Here is a 20,378-nt window from a genome sequence, read left to right on the forward strand (position 1 = left end):
TGGTAAAGTTATCTCCAATCTCTGACTAGATCTTTGCTGGCCTGTCTAATTGAAAAATGTAAACCAAATTTTACAAGAGCATCCAAAACCTTAAATAATGTGAAACCTCAAAAGCTGGAGATTGGGATCAGTAGCGTGCCAGATCTCACTGATGCCATAAACTTTTGGTAGTTTATCACTTCAAGTCAGCCAGATGTTTTAGATCATGTCCAAACCATAAAATAAAATATAGCTGTGAAATTTTGGGTTTAGGCATTCCTCTTTCTTTTGTTAACATTGAGGTGTGCAGTGCTCCCATGAGTTTATAAGAATGAATGGAGATCCTCATTCTGTGGCTTGTTAAAGAGAAAAATTGGGCACCTAATGAAATATGAGGGAAGGGGCTAGAAAAGGCTAATAATGTTGCTTTGGCCATTTTGTCTGCAGGGAAGAAATGGCATTTCAGACAGTTCTACCTTTGTTTTACCTCAGCTTGCTGTATGCATATATGGACCAAAGGACTGCATAGCCTCAGGAACTTAAAAATCCATTTATTGTGGTCTTAGTAGTGCCACAAGGTGGATATTTTAAAAACCACAAGGGTACGTACTTTTAAATTTTAGCAGTGGTAATTATATCTACAAAGCATACCACTGCTGAAGCGTTGGTGGCACCAGCCAGCAGGATAAACATATTTTTAAAATTTGTTCTACATTGCAATATGCTAAAGGGACCTTAAGGAAGATTCTTGGCTGACACAAATCCCTGTAGCTGCACTGACATTACTGTATGAGCTGACAGGATTTAGCCTGTATTTTCTACAAGCTGGAATCGATTAAAGTAGCCAAAGTGGTAGAGACATTGCAAAAAACACCAAGAAGAGAGCACAGAGCAGAAGATGGAAAAAAAATAAATTCAGTGGCAAATATACTTTAAATCAAAAGTTTGTGGGGTTTTTATTTTGTGGGGTTTTTTTGTGCTTTTATTTTGTTTGTTTGTTTGTTTGTTTGAGTTTTGTTTTTTTTTGCCTTTTTTTTTTTTTTTTTTTTGACAAAGCAGAGATGAACAGAAATGGATATTGGTAGTAAACAAGTTTTACCTCTAACCACAGCAAAGACAGGATTACATTCTGCCCAAGAATCACTTAGAAAATACAGAGGCTTTTCAGTGTCAAAATTTGCAGCTCAGTTAAATAAAGGGTAAGTTTTGGGTTCTTTTTAATTGATAAAGAAACATGCTTGTGTTTCATCAGAAGCAAAATCAGGCAAATATGAAATGAAATATCTGGATACCGAGATACTGCTATAGTGCCTCACTACAAATTCATCTGCACTGTGAGTCCTATGACATATTGTGCTTTTCTTTTGATGAAATCAATAGAAATTCTGGAAGCCACGAACATCCTGAATGACCCACTGTTCTTGTCAGATATCTGAGTGTCCTGACAAATTAAACTGTCCAAAAAAAAATGTTGAGAGCACTTAGGCCACCCATGTGTCACCAGCTAGGGGGACAGCGGATCAAGAGAAGGTCTGAAAGCAATGATTCATCTGACAAGGCAGAGCAGACATTTTGGAGCAGTGACTGTATATTTCTACTGACCTGGGGTGAAATCAAGTGCACAGCTTTGGAGCATATTCAAAAGTCCAGTTAATACCATTATGTTTGGGAAGATGAGAAGGGGCAAGTTTCTTGAGGAGTGACTGGTAACATTTGCCAAAGAGAAAGAGGTTTTGATTCACAGATTTGTCACAGCTGATTTAAAATAGTACAGCTTTTTGACTGAGGGTGTACTTGCCTGAAATACAGAGGCATGCTAACAAAAGGCAAATAGTGGATTTATTTGCAGTGGAATTCTGCCACATTTTTCCAGCTGGGGGCAGGAATTCTCATAAATCGACAGCTGCAGAAGGCAGTTAATCCAAAGGCTAATCTCTGTCTGTCCAAATCGCTTACGGACATATTTGCAACACATACATAAGGATTTCTGTTTGCATTTTGATGAAGCCAAGGGAAGACATCAGCCCACAGTGGGAATGGTCTGGGTGGGGAGTGGGCAGTAGGGAACGCTGATGCTGAGCTGTCTTTCACAGGAACCTTGCCTGGCAGCTTGCTTGGCCATATTTTTGTGAATCACTCAAGCAGCTGTGCTAGTCCTGTGCATACCTGTTATGCTGAAGCTCCAAAGCAGGCTGATTTTGCATTTCATTGTTCAGATCACCATAGAGACTACTAGGAAAGGCAGTATCTACAGCAAAAGATGGATTTAGTTCGGTGATCAATTTCAGACCCAGTTTCTGGCTTTTACACTTGCGTTTACATTTCCTCCTGTCAGCAGGCTCTCCCTCCTCTTCTCTCACATTCCCTTCTACTTTCAGTTGCTCTGTATCTGTGGACTAAAATCTCCTCCAACTCCTCTTTGTCTACATTTTTCTGTGCTCAGCTTCTCTGTGGCCTTGTGCAGGTATGGACCCAACTAGCTTCTGTCCCCTTGAAAGAGTACCAAGTAGGGCCATGTCTCTTCCGCCACAAATTAGTGGTCATCTGCAAGGAGAGCAGATTGAAGTCTAAGGACTTCAATCCATTCAGAACAGAGAGGAGTGGCAGCAAAAAAATTATGAAAAGCCAACATAACAAAAAAAAAATCCTCCCTTTTTAACACAACATAAAACCCAAGAAAGAAAAAAAAAAAACAACCCCATATGCAGTGAAGAGAAATCCCTGTAGCTCCAGGGAATGGACAAAATAGAAGCTAAAGAGGTGAGTACACAGGAACAAGGAGACATGTGCCAAAGCAGGATATCTGGACATTAAAACCATTCTCTGTTCAAGTTCCCTCAAACACTGAATAGAGTATGATGAGACTGAATTTGCAAAGACATCAAAAACTCAGCTCTTGGAGTCAGTTTTTAAAAAGCACTAGAAAAACACTCTAGGAAGGAAAAACAGGAACCAAGATTTCTCAGAGCTGACAACTACCACTGTATAACATTCAAGGACTTTGGAGAATTTATGACCAGAAAACCAAACATTCAACAGTTAATGCTGGACATGTTACAAAACTCTCAAAATCAACAAGCTGTTTCTGCAGCCCTCACTGAAACCCTTTACGCTCAGATAATTCCCATGTTACACAGGAGCTTGTAAGGATGACAGAGTTTATTTTCATATTCTTAACTGGGAAGAAGTCAGTATAAGAAACAAAGAAAAGCTGTTGTTTTCATCTGAGCAGCTTCCATTTTTTCTGAGCAGAATTTTCCACTGTGTACTCTTATGGCATTGACAAACAAGCCAGTCTAATGAAGCTTTACTGTCTTTTCACCCACTAATCTTAATTGAACACATGTAGAGTTTAAGTACTGTGTGAGCCCTTCTAACACACCTAGAATTTACTCACAGTTTCTATTCTATTTATAATTTCAAGATTCAGCAATTCACATTATCATGCATCCAGATAATGCTGACATGCATGTTTAAAGTAAAATAAACTCAACTCACTTTTAAGAGCATTATTGAATTAAAGGCTAAATTGGGGTGGTCTTTTCACAAAAGCCAGGGTATATTTAATGAAGTTCCCTTACCTTTTTTCTTTGGAAGTTCACATCGAGTTTCATTGAGGCGCACTTGTTCAGTGTGTTCAGTCGTCTACAGGACAAAGCAAATTCAAAAGATTAGCAGCCTCTGACTAAAGGGCATGATTTTTTGCAAGTTCAAAACATGTTCTCTTATCTTACTGTAGGGTGCCAACCACATATAACAGCTTCAGAAAGATACTGGTCATCTATTCCAGCTATATGACCCCTGTATGAAAAAGAACCCTTAGTTTCACTTTACTTGACAGCCAGGTTTGATAGATTCTTTTTAATTTATAGACATTTTTATACTTAGCACAGGAAAAATTATAAACAAACACCTGTGATAGCTGGGGAAATGACAAGAGAGGGAGGAGAGTTGCCTTATGCAGGACTGTAACATAATTGGTCTAAAATGGGGATTTCAAAGTACTAGTGAAAGACCAAATGAAAAACCAGTTGCAGTTCCTCACTTCTGGAAATCGGCATGTCTTCAAAAAAGTTGACATAAAGAACCTCTAGCTGCTACTTATAGTTTCTCCAAAGCCAATAGTTTCTTTTCTCCTATCTGTGAATCTTACACACAGGTTAACACACCCAACATGTAACAAATCTAACATTTTAAAATAAATAATTTTAGCTGTTTTTGACCATGTTCATACTGATGTTACCAGAGTCTCTGTAAGGCTTCTGCTCCTTAAACCCAAGGCTATCCTGTGATGACAGCGAGTTAAAAGGACAATCTGTGTGTGTGTGTGTGTGTATGTGTGTGCCCATGTGCAAGGACAGCCAGAGGACAAGTAAACATGCTGTTTCAATATAGAACCTCCTTTGATAATGATAATTGATTTGGTTTTATTTATAATTAAAGATCCTGATACATGAAACTGTCCAGCTTCTAAAAGCAGAGGCTTAAAGTTAAATATGTTCGACTTTGAAAATTTTCCATATCTAGGACTGAATTTCAAAATAAAGGGAGGCAGAGTGAGAGAGCCACATGCCCACAGCACTCCACTTTTGGCTGCTTGCATCTCCTATGTCTTTATAGCAACACTTGTCTCTGTTGCTTTTGGCTTGCAAGGAAAGGCTTCCAATTTCCAGAATTTAACATTTGAAATGCATGTGATAAGTTACAAGGACACATGAAAAAAGTATCAGATCAATAATATAATCTCTCACATAACATAAGAAGATGATGGCATTAACATATTCCTCTGCAGAACTTCTAATATTAGCATACCTTTCAGATTGCCACCACTAACAAAGAACCGACCCACCAAATGTGGAACTTCCTTAAAAAAAAAAAAAAAAAAAATCACCCACTTATTTGTAGATCAAATATTCCTCCCTAAGTCAAGCCAATAAATCTGTTATGCCGCATCAGAAAAGTCCTGTGCTCGTGGTATTAATTTGGGTATAATGTATGCACAAGCACACCCTGAATGCATGATAGCAATGTTGAAATAAATTCCAGGGTTTGTGGCTGTGCAGCTATATCTGCAGCCTCCTGCCCACAGATCTTCTTCTGGGATTACATCTATTATTGCAAAACTCCTCTTTTGCCCAAACACAGAATTTCTCAACCCAAAGTGGCATTTTCTTGGGGCCCTGAGGCTGAATAATGTTCAGTGCTTCATTTGAGCACAAAATGTTTAAATGTGTATATTGGTATCAATTCCAAGTACGCAGAGGCACATTTTCAAAGGACTCCAGCCTAGCTTTCTATCTCTGGGGACAGCTCCCTGCACCTCTTTGTCAGCTGGCCTGTGCTGAAGGGAAAAGTCTAGCTACATTTCCACACTTGCTCCACTAAAACAAAAACTACTTTTTACTGGGGGCCAGGGAGTTAAACCCCAGGTTTTAAATTCACCCCTCTGCAAATCATCATTATGTTTTTCTGGGGCTTTTCCAGGGCTATGGAAAGATTTGCCAGTGAAATTACACAACTAATGATCATATTTGTGAGTTTGTCTGGTACTAACAGCTCAAATCAGTGTCAGTCTGTTTCAGCGTTTTTCGTCATGTTGATGTGCCAGTGGTGGCAGAAAGCTTTTCTCATCAGTTTAAAGTCGTCAGATGACTGACAGTCAACTCCTCAGGAAGTCTTTCGAAAAGAAAAAAACCCAGAAGTTTCTGCTACAAAGGTTGTCACCAATGTCCCAGTTGAAGTGAGAGGAGCACTGCACTTTTATGCGACTGCTTAAAAAACACGGGAAAAGAATGCCTGTTTGTAATGTTAACAAAACACAAAGTCTGGACTTGAGAAAAGGCAGGGAAAAGTACATTAAATAAACACAAGAGAGGTGGCTATATAAAACCCAAATAATCTAGGATGCATTTGAAAGTCTATCTGGAAATTTCTGCATTGTTCAAGGAAAGACTGCAAAACATGTACTTCAGCAGGTGTTTCAGTGATGTTAATTTTATTTCTTCTCCAGAGCATCAAAGGTGGTTTAAGACTTTGAAGTAATTCTTAAAAAGCCAGCAGAGATATTCAGGTGCCCAAACAGATATTTCTGGTACTATTTGAGATCCCCTGGAGTATCAAGCTTGGCTTTTAGCTGCTGCAGGTACCTCCAGACAGCACATGGAGAAGTCTGGGCTATCTGAGGAGATTTAAGATGGCCATAGACACAAGTCCTTAGGGCTCTGAATCCCAACCCCAGTGCTGTAATTGTTAACTCTTAAGAAAGAAGTTCTTCAAAAGCAGGAAATCTTTAACTTTTGCATCCTTTACAGCACTGAGCAGTGTTTACAAATAAATACAAGCTTGTAGCTATGCAGGCTCAGGCCAGCTGGAAAACCTTATGGGGGACCTATTGTCCTGCTTTAAGAGCAATCCAAGTAAGAGGGAACAATCCAAGTGATAGGGAGACAGCTCTGAAGTGAGTTTGAGTTCCAGGTGGTTCCCTGGACCTGTTCTGCAGCTGCTTTCAAGCAGGTGTTTTGGAATGCAGCCATGAAGGAGAGGCATCATGGGGAAGACAAGCATGGACAGTACAGTGTCTCCTGCAGCAGCAGATCAGCAAATGCCCTCTCTTATGGATTTTTACCAGGAAAACATGCTATGTGGTTCTGTAAATGCCTCTCTGAGGGAACCACAACACTATTTCTTTCTTTTACTGCTATTCCTAACCAAGTTTAGGTGCTACGTACACGTGTCCATGCCTGGCTTCTTCTGGTGCTGTCAGCTTTGGGAAGAGGATATGAAGCTCTTGATGCTGGGCTTTGCTGAGGTCTTAACACGGAATAAGAGTCCTCCCAGCACCATTAGGGCTGGTGTGCAAGGCTGGCACTGCCATGTCCCTGCTCCACCAGTTTTGTGCATGAAGAGAATATACTGTTTTCCAGTCACCTTTTTCTCATGGCTGCCACTGAGGGAGTCACCTTGTAGGCTCCAGGCTCACATGAGATGAGTAATCTCTTCTGGAAGTCAGTGGGAGCCATTCTACTGCCTCCAGAGCAGGGCTTTCTGTCCTGCATGGGGAGAGTCAGGCCTATTCCCCAACAGCACCTAGAGCAAGATAACTCAGCAGATGGTACTGGCTGCACACCCATCATTTCAGAACTCTGGTGGGAGGATGTCCCATCCCATACAGCAACTTTCACTTCGTTTACAAGCTGTCTAAGAGACAACAGCTATGGAATAAAAGGCTGCTGACTGCTTGGCATAGCTCAAATTTTAAGAGCTTGGTTTAGGGAACTGTGTATCAGACTGTTATATACTTGTTCTTCATGTTCTTAGTCACTGTATTTATGTGAATACAAAAAGTACAACGTGGCTTGGCTTCTCCTTCTCACCCTCTTATCACAGCAGCCACAAGAGTTCCCAGAGCAGAGTTGGTTGCTGCTATTTTGGAAGTGACACAGCTATAAAATTTTCATGCTCAATTATTGTTTTGGCAGGATGACAGCGTTTGCCTGCAGATTGCCTGGCAATTCTCTATTGTTCATTACTTAATAAAATCTGAGTGGAATCTCTTGATAGATATGCCTCTAACCCAAAGGCCTCAAATTTGGTTTTTACTCTGCCAAATTTTCAAATTATATTGTAAACAGCAGGGATGTTAGAATATCTCAAAAAAGGTCACTGAAATCTTTTACAACAGGGAGTCTTAGACTTTCTGACTAAAATACTATCAGCTGCCTTAAAAAAAGGTTCCTCCTCATTTGTGCCTCACGTTGTCTGGTATACTTCAATGCCGTAAGAAAACTGATTATAAAATGAGATTGAGAGTCTGATTTCAACCCACAAGAGCAGAGAATTTCAGTGTTTATGCTATTACTATTCAGAGCTAAAACTGCTCAAACTGATTATCCATGCTGGCATTTCAGCTTTAAAATTATCTTCCAAAAAGAAATGAGAAGCCCATTTTGTTCAGCACTATGTGCTGAATGCACTATTAGTCAGTGTGATGGCTTGGTCACGCATAGCTTTAAGGGCAGCTTTGAATGTTAGAAGAATGGAAGCTTGACTGCCAACCTGGGAATCTGCACACAGAAATAATAACCAGCCTTTTTTAACTTTCTCTTTCCTCAAAGTGCATCACAGCCTGCAGCTCTCATGTGGTACATTGGCTTGCACCTTGCAGTAACACCATTGCAGAGCAAAGGACGGGCAGAGAACTGGCCACAGTGGTCAGCTGAGCTGTGAGGATTTCCATTGCACTGGAAAACTTGGAAGATGCTGGTTTGATAGCTCATAGAGTAACAAAGCTGGAACTGGGGTCAGCAGCTGACACTGTTCACTGTTTCTGATGAATCTGAATCTTGGCATTTGGTACAATAGCTTTTTACAGCTTGCTTTCACTGAAGGGTTTGAAGCTGCTGAGTTACATCCAATTAAATGTCTTCAATCTGAAAACATAACCTGTACATAATACTTGTATTTCTAATATTATGAGGAGCTATTAATTTTTAAGATCTAAGCTGTTTAAAAGCTTCCAACAAAAATTCAAGTAAACAGGTGTCTTCTGAATACAATAATTACAGAAGAAGTTGTTACAGAGTCATAAACTCATTTATCTTTAAAGTGTGGAAATATCTGTGTCTATGTTTTTTTCTATAGGTCTTATCATTGTCCTTTGATTTAGGCTAATGTAAAGCATTTTTTTTCCCTTAAGTGCATCTATCTAGCTGCTAGTTAATTTTCCAAACCCTTGTATTTTAATAAAAGAGAAAAAAACCCCACTGCAACCAAGTCTCTAGCTTCTCAGCTTGTAAAATGATCCTCATAAATATATCAACATAGTATAACTGTAGGTGTTTCTGTGAGTCTACAGAAAGGCTGGAGGAGCAAGAGATGAGCTGTTCCCCTTTTTAGCTGTGTAGGTGTTGGATGCCTGGTGACCATGACTGTTGCAACACCATTGCCAATTACTCCAGAGAAGAATGATTAGGGATCATCACAGAGCTATGAAATGACTGTATCTCACTGTTTTCTCTCACAAGAAAGGGGCAGGAACAGACATAATTCTTGCATTTTTAATGGTCCTTCAATTTTGTGGTAAAGGGCAGAGGGGAAGAGATCTCAATCTCTTATCTCTATCACTTTCCAGTTCCCAAACTGCAGCAAAGTATGTCTTCCATCATGCCAGACTGAAGCAGGGGGATGTACTTATGTATGGGAAGAAGGTATCTCCCACACAGCAGTCTCTCTCAGCAAGCAGCACAGAGCAGCAGTGGATCAAGTCTGCAGTTAATTCTGTTCTCAGGCATCTGTGAGAGAGATCACTGGAGAATCCAAGTCTTTCCTACTGATTTACCTTCAGACACAAAGGCTATTACACACAGAAAGAGAATGTTCTGTTCCCCATAGCCATAACAGACAGCATGAGAAGCAACAGGTCTCGCTTGCAGCAGCGGAATTTTGGAAAAGCATTCTGACAGCTATGCCCAGAAACTACCTGGATTTGAGGGGCATAGCCTGGGATTCAGAGGTGGACTAGATGAAGTCTCTTCCAGCCCTATTTTTGGTGATTCTCAGAAACCTTCTCTGCATTCCTCCACCACAAACTCAGTAATCCTTACAATGTACAGTATGATGTGGAACAGCATCTCCTAAAGCCATCTCTGCTGACTTTAGCTGCAGTTGCAGAAGGGGAAATAGAGTCTTGTCCAATTATCTTGATGTTGGTGTTGTGAAAGTTTCCATAACATGTAATGAAGTCTGCTTGGTTAAGGGTTAGATGCTCCTTTGTCCTGACTTGAAGAGGAGAGGAGCAGAACCCAGCTTGAGCTGAGCAGAGGGGAAAGAAGAGGGGAACAATGTCTCTGCAATGTGATTTTGCAAAACTGCCACAGAATTGCTGTGTCTTGAGTCCTGGGGGACAAGACTTGAGCAATGCAGTACAGTATATTCATCACAGAGTATAAAAAGCAAGATAAACAGCAAACACAGGACCGCTGGGAGGGGCAAAGCATGGATCAGTTGTAGCATCTGTACTGCTGGGGGGTCTGTAGTACTGGGTCTAGTCCCACTTCTGTTACTGGTGCCAAATGAGAGTACCAAGGCAATCACAGCAGCATGAAAACCATGCCTGCTGCCAGAGAAAAGGGCTTGCTGAATTCTCTGCAATGAAGTTTCATCTTTTTTGCTGGACTTAGATGTAAGAGTTATTAATGTGCAACTCAAATGTGACTCTCATTTATTCAGGGTTTACTTGCACTACTGCTAGTTCTTAAAAAGCATCTGTTTCAAATCAATTGGATTTGGGTCTTCTCAAATTATGCGATGCTTTCTGTGAGTGTAGTGGGTCTCCTACTGCAGCATCTCCTGTAAGAGAAATTAACTCAGAATGGTGGCATTATAGAGCTCATCATTTAATGCACCTTGACAAGCACACACCTCAACTGCTACTATGACAACAGTTAAAAATGATCTCATGCTTTTAAATTATCAGAAAAGAAACTTGGAGTGTTATTTACCTGCAAAGAGGTTCTACAAGGTCCTTGTCAAGAAAATCATGATCTTTCTTTACTGCAGCAATGTCAATGGGAAACTGGGAGTCTGTAAAAGGAGACACAAGATGGCTGTTTGCTACTCAAATGAAATGAAAATATTTTGTCTACATTTAAATTGCTTTGCATGTGCTTGCTCACTAAAATCTAGTATGACCAATTTCACTCGGTTCTGGTTCCCTTCCAGCTGTATTTGTGACTCTTTCTGACACCATATTGGCTTTTTTTTCCCTGTTAAAGGTACAGCTGAATGTTCACTGCATTAGAGTGACAGCAAAATGATTTCATTTTGGTTTAAAAAAATACTCAACTATTAGCTGTTCATTTTAGCACCTTGCACAAACGGATGAGATCAGGGAATTACCACCACACTTACTTTACATGAGCAACAAGGTTTTCCCTTCTCATTACAGTGATTTAATGAGTTATTTGCTAGATAGACTTTGCCAAAGCCCCAGAAATATTCTGTGCTTTTTGTTGTTAAAACAGATCCAAATAACAGTGTTTTCAGACAGAGGGTTACTCAAATAACAGACAAAAAAAAAAAAAGAAACCCAAAACTGAATTATAATCTCCAATATTAGTGAAAAAGCCAGAATAGTATGCTGGAAGCGGACATTTGCAATGAAAAGTGACACAGCTCTGTAACAGTGGGACGGGTTCCAGTGCTAGGGCTGCTCTCCAGACTGCTCTGCCATGCTTAGGTACCTCAGCAGGATGCTGGGATACAGGAACTTCAGCCAGCATTTTCAGACGCTACTGCTCAACACTGACATAATAGATGCCTGTGAAAAGCACCTTGTTTTCAGAGATGTAGACTGTCTAGAGCACATATTGACTGCATGGGAACTGCTGGAGCCCAGCACAGGTTGTTTTTTTGGAGAGAATATGTATTAAGCAGGCAGCAGGCTCTCCTTTCTCTGGTGGAGTCAGTATGTGACATACTCCGAATACAAGGCAGACACAAAAGTACTGCTGGCTTCCCAGGGACTGTGCTAGATACACACTTGTGTCAGTTTTGGTCTGGCAGGCTTATTAGTCTTAGTTCCTTGCTGGATTTAGCAGAGTCTGCCTGCCTCCTGAGCCACCTGAGCATCTCTGAGTGGTGCTCCTGTCCCCAGGCACCTGAGCAGCCCAACAGGACCCAGCACCTGAGCCCTGATGGAGCTCAGCTGGCCATGGGGGTGTCCTCAGCATCCCACTCTCTGCCATTCTCAGCCCCACACGAGGGGAGGGATGGCATCCGAGCTGACTCCCTGCAGACTTGGCTCTGACCCACGAGGCTCTTTGGCCCTCATTCCATGTGTGAATCTGTGCTGCCTCCAGACTCATGCTGACCCTGGAAGGTGTCCAGAGGTGTTTGGCAGAGCTGCCTTTTGGCTAATAAGCCTGAGTGGGCCTGAGCTGGGTGTCTCTGGCAGGGAGAACATGCACTTTGGGAAAAACGAGGCTCAGTTTCCCTCTCAGCACTGAGCTCTGGGGAGAGCAGAAAAAACTCAGCTCCAGTCCCCAAACTACTATGGAACACAGCAGCAGTGCAACTACTGGCCCTGCCCTCTGGGACACTGCTTCCCTGGGCATGAACTTAACACCTAGGAAGGTGACACCACCATTGCACTGAGGTAGCACTGAACTATCAGCTTTTCTTACTTTGCAAATGTGAATGGCAACTCAGATTATTCACTTTTGGTAACTGCAGAATTTTCAGTCTCACTTTCAGCATGATTGAAATTTTCAATAACTTCTAGTGTTTTAATCTTATTTCAGGCATGGTTCAGAAAGTTTTTAGAAAATAGACTCATGCTTATAGATATTTTGTAGTTGTTTTTGTTAACCTTTGAGGTTTACACAAGCTATGTCTCCCCCTTTTTTTCTTTAACTTCCCATGGTTATGAGGGTAAGAATCTTACTTTTCTTTATGCACTAGTATGACTCCAGCAGCTGAGGCTTTGAGAAGCATTGAGCCATGGCCATAACTCAGTCAAATGTGGAATTGGCTGACTGCAAGCTCTTCTGGCGAGGGCCCAGTGCACTTTCAGAACTGCACAAAGAGGAGAAAGACCTACTTACCCTCATAGAACTGAGCATATTGGGGAAATCCAGCTGCACGTAACCAGTCACACGCTTCCTTTGCTTCGATTTCTGAGTAAAAAGAGGAAAGAGAAAACAGTTCACACTTTGTTATTTTGAATTAGAAGTTCTTTCAATTACAAAGAAATAACAAAGGAATTTGGTAGGATCTGTTTGCTGTTATGGTACTGTCATCACTCTGAATCACACTTTATAGCATCAGAAGAGAGTCCCTCTAAGAAACCTGCCTGTCTCCACAGGACCCTGGGGTGCACAAAGCCACTTGGTGGCTGGGACCAAGTGTTAGCCATCTCCTTGTGGCAGAAGTTGTTTGGCCAGGTTTGTGGCTCTGTGATCTACCCTCCCCCAAGGGTAAGTTGCTGGTAAGATATGAAGGTGGAGCAGGGTGAAAATGGGGTGACAGGGAGCAGGCACTGCATTCTTTCCTGTTCTGACATTTCTTACAGAGCAGAATGCAACATGAAATCCATGGAAATCTCTGCCAGGAAAACCCCAGTGCAGGTGTCATGATACTGTAGGGACAATTGCAGGGGCATCTCCATTTTTAGCAAGCTCCATGGGCTCACATTCTGGAAAGCAGCATGCTGGGTCCAACTCTGCCCAGCACCTGTACTGCCTGCATGTGCAGTTGCTCCCAGACCAGCTGGGGGAACAACTGAAAACAGAGGCTTATCCACACAAATGTGGATTTCAGAGCAAACCTGGGAAACAACTCTTTGCTGTCCAAACCTAGATCAGGATCTACCGCTTGAACAGTTTCGGTTTACAGGATCAAAGTCAAAGCAAATATCTGTACCTCTTACATTTGCAAAACACAAAGAAACACAGCATGCAGGTGTTGAAGAAAGCAGACATTTTATGTTGCGTATTAATCAACCTGAATGAACCAGACAAGAGTTTTGGCACATTTGTGGTTGTAAAATCTAGACAGCCATAATACAAAACCCTAACTATAAAGCAAACAATGGAACTGGAAGAAGATGATCAGGCTCAGCTGCTTTTCTGCATATTTTGCCTTGCATGTGAAAAAAAATCCAGTTGTAAATCAGTTTTCTACTAAAATGCATTTTTATATGTAAGACATGCTGTCGTGAACTTTTGCCCATGTAATTCTGTTCAGATCACTCATCATACCCTTAATGACTTTACCCACTGCAGCTCACTATAAAATCTGCTTTGAATATACTCTGCAGTGTGTGACCTGCACACCTTTCTGATCCCCAAAAAATGAATCACACCAGCAAATTCTGTAGCAGAAATCAAAATTCAGAATACAAGGTCTGTGTATCAAAAGCTCAATATCCCAAAGACGATTAGACAGGCAGGAACAGCTCCACAATGGTCACAATCATTAGCAGTGCTGAAAAGGATTTACCACCAGGTCTTCATTTGCTTTGACATTAGTTCATGTCAAGGCCAAAAAATGAAGTATGAAAGTACATTCAGTTCTTGACACTGCACAAAAGAATAAGCAGCTTACATAAAATGTGGCTTCACTACAGCACATCTGTGCTGAAAGCACATCTTTATTATGTTCCAGTTAGACTATTTCTATTAAATGCTTGGAAAAAAGACAAGTCTTTATACTTTTTTTCTTTTGCTTAATTCAATCTCATGAAACACAGACAAATCAATCCCATTTCAAAATGTATTTTACAACTCAGAACAGCTGTACGTACATTCTAGCTTCATCTGGCCTGGAAACACAACTGACAGAGGCTGTGGGTGATGGAGAATGCTACCATTTAATGCTCTTATACGCTTATCATATTTCAATGTTTTTTTGCAGTTGGCTACTCAGAGGAGCTTGCTGAGAAATACTCTTGCAGCCCAAACAAGATCTAAAAAATCTCAGGTTGCAATGGGTGAGTAATTATGGGGAATAACCAGGAAAGTATCTCTCGCTCTTCTCTGAAGTTTTTATTTTTTTGTGGTGTTTTTGGTTTGTTTTTTTACTTTGTTTTGGTGAGGTTGTTTGCAACACACTGTATTCAGTCAAATATTATTGACTGATTAACTTCTGCCTTCAAAACTTTTGACTCTATATCCTCCATGAAGGCATTTCTGGGGAGTATTCTAATTTTCTGAATGACTATCTCAGCCCCGAGTAAGATTTGCTAATCTTCCAGGATACTGAGTTTCAAGACAAGTATCAGTTCCCAGTTCCATCCCATATCTCTCTTTCTGGTTTTATTTAGAGTACAGCTTGGGGAGAGAAGTCACCAGGCTGCTGGCACAGTCCAAAACATGACTTTGCTCATACAAGTGTGTTCCTGCTGGCTAAGGCCACCTGTTCCAGTCATTCCACTCTTGGTCTCTCCCACAGTTTAGGTGAAAAGGCACAACAAAAGATTCACTCCTTAGCAGATATCAAAGGTGATTTCTACTATTTTGCCCTGGGCATATAATCCAAGTTATAGCTCAGAATGCAATATAGATGCTTTTATTACTGCATACTACAATATTTGAACAATAATTTGACATGCTAAGTTTAACCTTCTCTTTTTGTGCCCATATCCTAATATTTGCTTTTTCTTACTTCGTAGTGAAACATTAGTGAGGACTTTGGGAGGAGATGTACAGCACCAAAAATACCTCAGTGGCTGTGTCAATGGAGGGTGGTAGAAATACTTTTAGCAGTGTTGTCCCAGTTCTGTTCCCATGTCCAGGCTAATACAGGGGTTTGATTCTGCCTGCAGCAGATGCAGTGTCTTGGTGCAACACTGAAGGACCTGGAAACCCATGTGTGTTCACAGGTGGCACCAAGGCAGTTTGTCAACAGCACAGAGAAGGGCTGTCATGGTGAGAAGAGTGATTTCAGAGAGGATATGGCTCAAGGCTGCCAGGAGGCACAGTTCCTCCAGCTCCTACCAGAAGCATGTGAGCCACCACTGACCCACAAGCAGCATCTCCCTTGGCAGGACCAAAAAGGCTGCTTGCCCCAGCACACCTGATGGTGGGTTTGTCCTTATGCACTACTGTTCTTTCTGCTCTGTGGCTGGAAAAAAATGCCTACTGGTTTCCACCTGCTTGGGCAGCAGTTAAGAACAATCATTAATTATTAAGGCTAGATATATAATTCAGTCGCAAATATTGGCAACTGTCAGTATGTCTCACAGGACTAGAATTCTAAGGAGTTTTTTTCAGTTTCTAGTTGAAGCTTGGAAGAAAACAAATTTCTCTTTTCCATTTCATTTTTCTACTGGTAGTGAGTTATAATTCAGAGGAAAATGAGGAGAGAGGTTCACTCCGGAAATGTGACAAGTATTCAGAGCACAGCTGGGTCTTGGCTTTGAGTCCATCTTTAGTACTAAACAGGTTTGAGCTTGTCTCCCACAAACCGTGTGGGTGGCTCTGGCTGTTCTGGGGCTGAAATGGAGACAGTTGTTTGCCATCTCTTCTGCTCTTCCAACAATTTCTTCACAAACTGATTTGTTTCTGCTCAACACCAGACAGTCTAGCAACCAGCTGCCACCGAAGGGCACATCCTTGCCCTGCCTATCCAATGCCAGCTGGCTGCTTCTCCTGCTTCCCTTCGTGCCACACAAGCTCCTGGCTAACCCTTCAGAGACCCAGCTCAACCCCCTAAGCTGGTAGAAAACTAACCCTCCAAAAGTGGGAATGGTCTGGATTAGCAGACTGGCTCAAATCCTCTAAGGGTTTTGTTTAATCTACATTAGGTGCATTTTAACAAGCTCAAGAAAGTCAAACCAATGGAACAGTCCTTCCCTCATAAAGGAGCACAGGAGAACTAAAGGTCTAAAAAGTCTAAAAAGTTGTTTGGTGAAAAGCTCTGTCAGGAGAAACTCATGTAAATAAATTAATTTTCTGGCTTGGAATCTTATCACCATCTACAAATATCAATGCTAAGACCTAGTTACTATAGTCCTTTCCTTTTTCCTGTCTAGATATCAGTATTTCATCTTATTTCTGCCTTCTGCCATTGTCCCTGTCTCTTCTGTCTTCTTTTGGTGTTTCTCTCCTTTTTCTAAACTACATTTTTATTTAAAATGCAGATGTCCCTTTGCACAATGCACTGAAAGATTTATCAACTAGAATAAATAAGGCACAAAATTATCCCATCTATTGTATTTATGTCAACTTTATGTGAAACCTTTATTGTTAACCTTCTGTAACAAATCACTGTTAATGTTCACTTTAGTATTCCTCCTGTACTGCTCACCACTTAAATCTAATTTACTATATTCAGATAAAATATCTAGGAATGTTAAAGAAAATGTTTAATCAATTAATTGGAAAGAAGTGCATTTGACTGTGGAATCAAGTGGTTAGTCTGGTTACATCAGCTTTTGGTCCTTGTCTTACTCTTTCCTGCAAGAGGAGGAAAACTGTTGGGATGAGTTTGCGCTGTATCTTCTAGAACAAAATTCTAGGCTACCTGGCATTCTAGGGTCAGTTTGGAGGCTCAGCTCAACCCAGGGTGGTAAAATGCCCTTTGCTCTCAGGAATTGCTGCAAACCTCCATGAAAGGTAAACCAGAGAATACTCCTGGGGAAGAAACACTGATGGTGTCTTAGACCTGGGGCATGCTCCAGGCAGCTGTAGACACTCAGACTGCCTTGTCTCACAGGTCCTGGTACAACCCTTGTGTCCCATAAACCTGTCAAGTCACCAACAAGCAATGTCACCATCCTGATGTCTTCCCAGAAGAGCACTCATGAGGGAAGATGGTTTCTTTGGAAAAGTTCAGTTCAGGCTGAAGCTGTATGAGAACAGCTCTAGCACGTTTCAGCTTCTTCTTGCAGCTCAGTCTGAGATACTGCAATGGCTGCCATTACTCCCTGGCCCTATATCTCACAGTCTTTAGGATATTTATCTATTTTACTCTTCTTATTTTATAGATGGAGATTTACAGCACTTCAGAAGTACATAAGCAGGTTAGAGGTAAGGTTGATGGGAATTAGATGCCTCACACTTATCTGGCCATAAAAATAGGGTTATGCCACTCCTCAGTTACCCTTAGCTATCTAGTCTGGACAACCCAAATTCCAAATTTCTGATATTTAAATGCATCACTCTACCATCCTTCTGCTGTGGTGTACCACTAAAGGCTGACGGGTGAGTGGCATTTGCAAAGCTTCTTCAGAGCTCTGAAATTAGATTACAGTAGGGTATAAGGATGCAAAATTGGAAAGAACATGAATATATTTGTAAATATGAGAAAAGACGACTTTTCAACTCACATAGGAAATTCACGGCAAAACAAGAGCTCACATGTGAGCAACCTGGTCTAGTGAAAGGTGTCCCTGCCCATTGCAGAGGGGTTGTAACCTTAAGGTCCCTTCCAAGCAACACCGTTTTATGTTTTTATGATTCCATGATCTACAGCTTGCAAGGAACAGGTTAATACCTTAATTACTGTCTTATCATCTCAATTCACTAGTGCAAGCAGCTGGTGTAGAGCATGGAAAAATTAAAAACTTGTCATATTCCCTAAGGAAAAATCCCTGTGCAATTTAATAAAGACAGATACAATTTTCAGTAACCTTTCATGCTTTTAGGTAGAGGTTTAATGGTTTACCCCATTCCCATCCACTCTGTAGGGCTTTTCCAGAATAATTCCAATAATAATGCAACAGCAATTGTACCATGCAGACGTAAAATTACCATTTATAGTACAAATATATAATAAATAAAATAAACCGTGAGCATACAATGAGTTTATATGTTTTACTGCACTATGGTGCACATGTGTCAATAAATCCTGATAATAAGGTTTTCAAAAGTGGAATTTCATTGGAATTATTTTATATCATGCCATATAATTAGTGTTGGAGACAAGGTTATGCTTTGCAAGGAAGGGACAAATAAAACTGTCAAAGTGTTATTTTAATAGTCCTAAACCTTTCATGGAATATTGTGGTACTAGTAATATTACAATAAAATATGGACCTTTTAAATTACTGTGGCTGAATATAATTTAAATGTCAATAGAAAGAGATCTTTCATGAGTAGTTCCTTTATGTGTAATTCTTTACCCTTGGTGAGTAATAGTCAAATGTGTCCATTCATGCTCTGACTTCTTAGAGAGGTTGAAAGTGAGAAGCCTGATTATTTATGAACATGAAAAAAAAAAATCTTGTATGCTGAGAGATTAAAAGAGTGTGACTGTTTACCTTGGAGAGCAGATGATTAAGGAAGGGTTATGCTAAAAGGGTATAAAATCAGGGGTAATACAAAAATAGGAAATTGGGAACTACTATTCACTCTACACACAGCACAAAAGCAGGGAGATTAATAAAAAAGAAGGAATGAAAAAGAGGGAAGGCAATCTAAACTGATATTGCCACATGACACTGGTATCAGGAGATGAGTTGGAGTTGGAACCTTATCTACTACTACTCACTGCTACCACCACAGATTTGCAGAAGCATTCTCCAGAAAGGAATAAATGAAACCAAGCTAAAGACAGTGTTATAAAAAGGCTTTTTCCTGGTTAGACGATCAGGTCATACAGCTTTTCCTTCTGAGCTGCTGACACTTCTCTTACTCATACGTAGTCTGGGATTGTATTAAATGTTTCTTTCAATGACTACAATTGTTTTGCTCTCTACTGCAACCAAATTCTGTACAGGCCATCTGGGAGACTTCTCATTAGTCTTTTATCTTCAGCAAGGCTGCATTTCCCAAGAAAAACGTGTTATTCTATCATGGACTTAGGAAGCCACGTCCCCCTTGGGTGAAAGGATTATGCTGAATTCCTTTCCCAAATAAATGGGATACTGGTAAAACTGGTAGATCTGAGATTTATAGCAGGTTCATCAAGCACAAAATTTTACAGGTCTGGGAACAGTGTCTGTATTAGTATTTTTTACATCTAGGTATAATCAGAGCTAGGGGTACAACACAATGAGTTTCCTCATACAAATAACAAGAAGGTGGCTGTGCAAACAGTAACAGGGGAATCAGAGTTTGCAGTGCAGGAGACACCTTTGTGCAATGTGCTACACTCCACATGGTTTTTAAGCCAAGAGGTGACTTCCAGGGGCCACCAAAGCAGCCAGCACACCAGGACAGCAGGCATGCAGGGACACAATAAAGACCTTAGGAGTAGGAAATGTCCTGAGGGAATCCTACTTCAGAGCAATTAGCCACTCTATCAGGCAGTTCCTGAAAGTCTAGCATAAAATTGACTCTCTAGGGAATTCTCCCATTATATAGATTTCCAAGGAACTCCTGGTAACAGGGTGTACAGCACAATCATGCATCTAAACATAAGAATACAATGAGATTTGGACACCAAGTGGTTTAAACATTTGAACGTTTCAGAAATAACATTAATAACACTGCAAAGATGTTTAACAGATCCAACCAATGCTGAAAATCCTATCCATGTTATATGGTCCAGTAATGTGATAAAAACAAGAGATACAGGTCTTTTTTTGAGTGTCCTCTTGAGATTTTTGGTTGCTCCTTATCATCATCATCATAATTCTTATTTACTGCTGGTTTCCTTTTCCCCTTTCCTTTGCATGTCTTCCACTCTGAAGCCACTTTAACTTTCTGTCATTCATTTCTCTGATATCTTTGCTACTCACTGTCCCACATTCCCACTCAGTTTATACAACCTTACTTCACGCTAGTTTGTTTCCCATTTTTTGCCATCTTCCTTTGAAATTCCTGAAACAGGATTTTAAATCCCTCCTAACCCCAAAAATCTCTCTTTATCTTTGAGTATCACTTCAAAGCCACTTTTCTTAGCTTACAATTGATTTGTACAATGCAGCACTTTGTGATGACACTAATAAAATAATA

The 20,378-nt window shown here is 40.7% G+C and overlaps 1 protein-coding gene across 2 annotated transcripts in view; it reads right to left on the reverse strand.

Annotated features, from left to right (window-relative positions):
- The window catches only part of STARD13 (StAR related lipid transfer domain containing 13), a 288,376-nt gene that overhangs the window by 25,184 nt on the left and 242,814 nt on the right, over nucleotides 1-20,378 (reverse strand). For both annotated transcript variants that reach the window (XM_053934317.1, XM_053934316.1), the window contains 3 exons: nucleotides 12,582-12,653; nucleotides 10,479-10,560; nucleotides 3,561-3,624 (listed from right to left, as the gene is read on the reverse strand). In XM_053934317.1, coding sequence (XP_053790292.1) covers nucleotides 3,561-3,624; nucleotides 10,479-10,560; nucleotides 12,582-12,653 — 218 coding nt within the window. The remainder of the gene's footprint in view (nucleotides 1-3,560; nucleotides 3,625-10,478; nucleotides 10,561-12,581; nucleotides 12,654-20,378) is intronic.

The sequence above is a fragment of the Vidua chalybeata genome, chromosome 2, assembly GCF_026979565.1.
Source record: "Vidua chalybeata isolate OUT-0048 chromosome 2, bVidCha1 merged haplotype, whole genome shotgun sequence".
Lineage (NCBI taxonomy): Eukaryota > Metazoa > Chordata > Aves > Passeriformes > Viduidae > Vidua > Vidua chalybeata.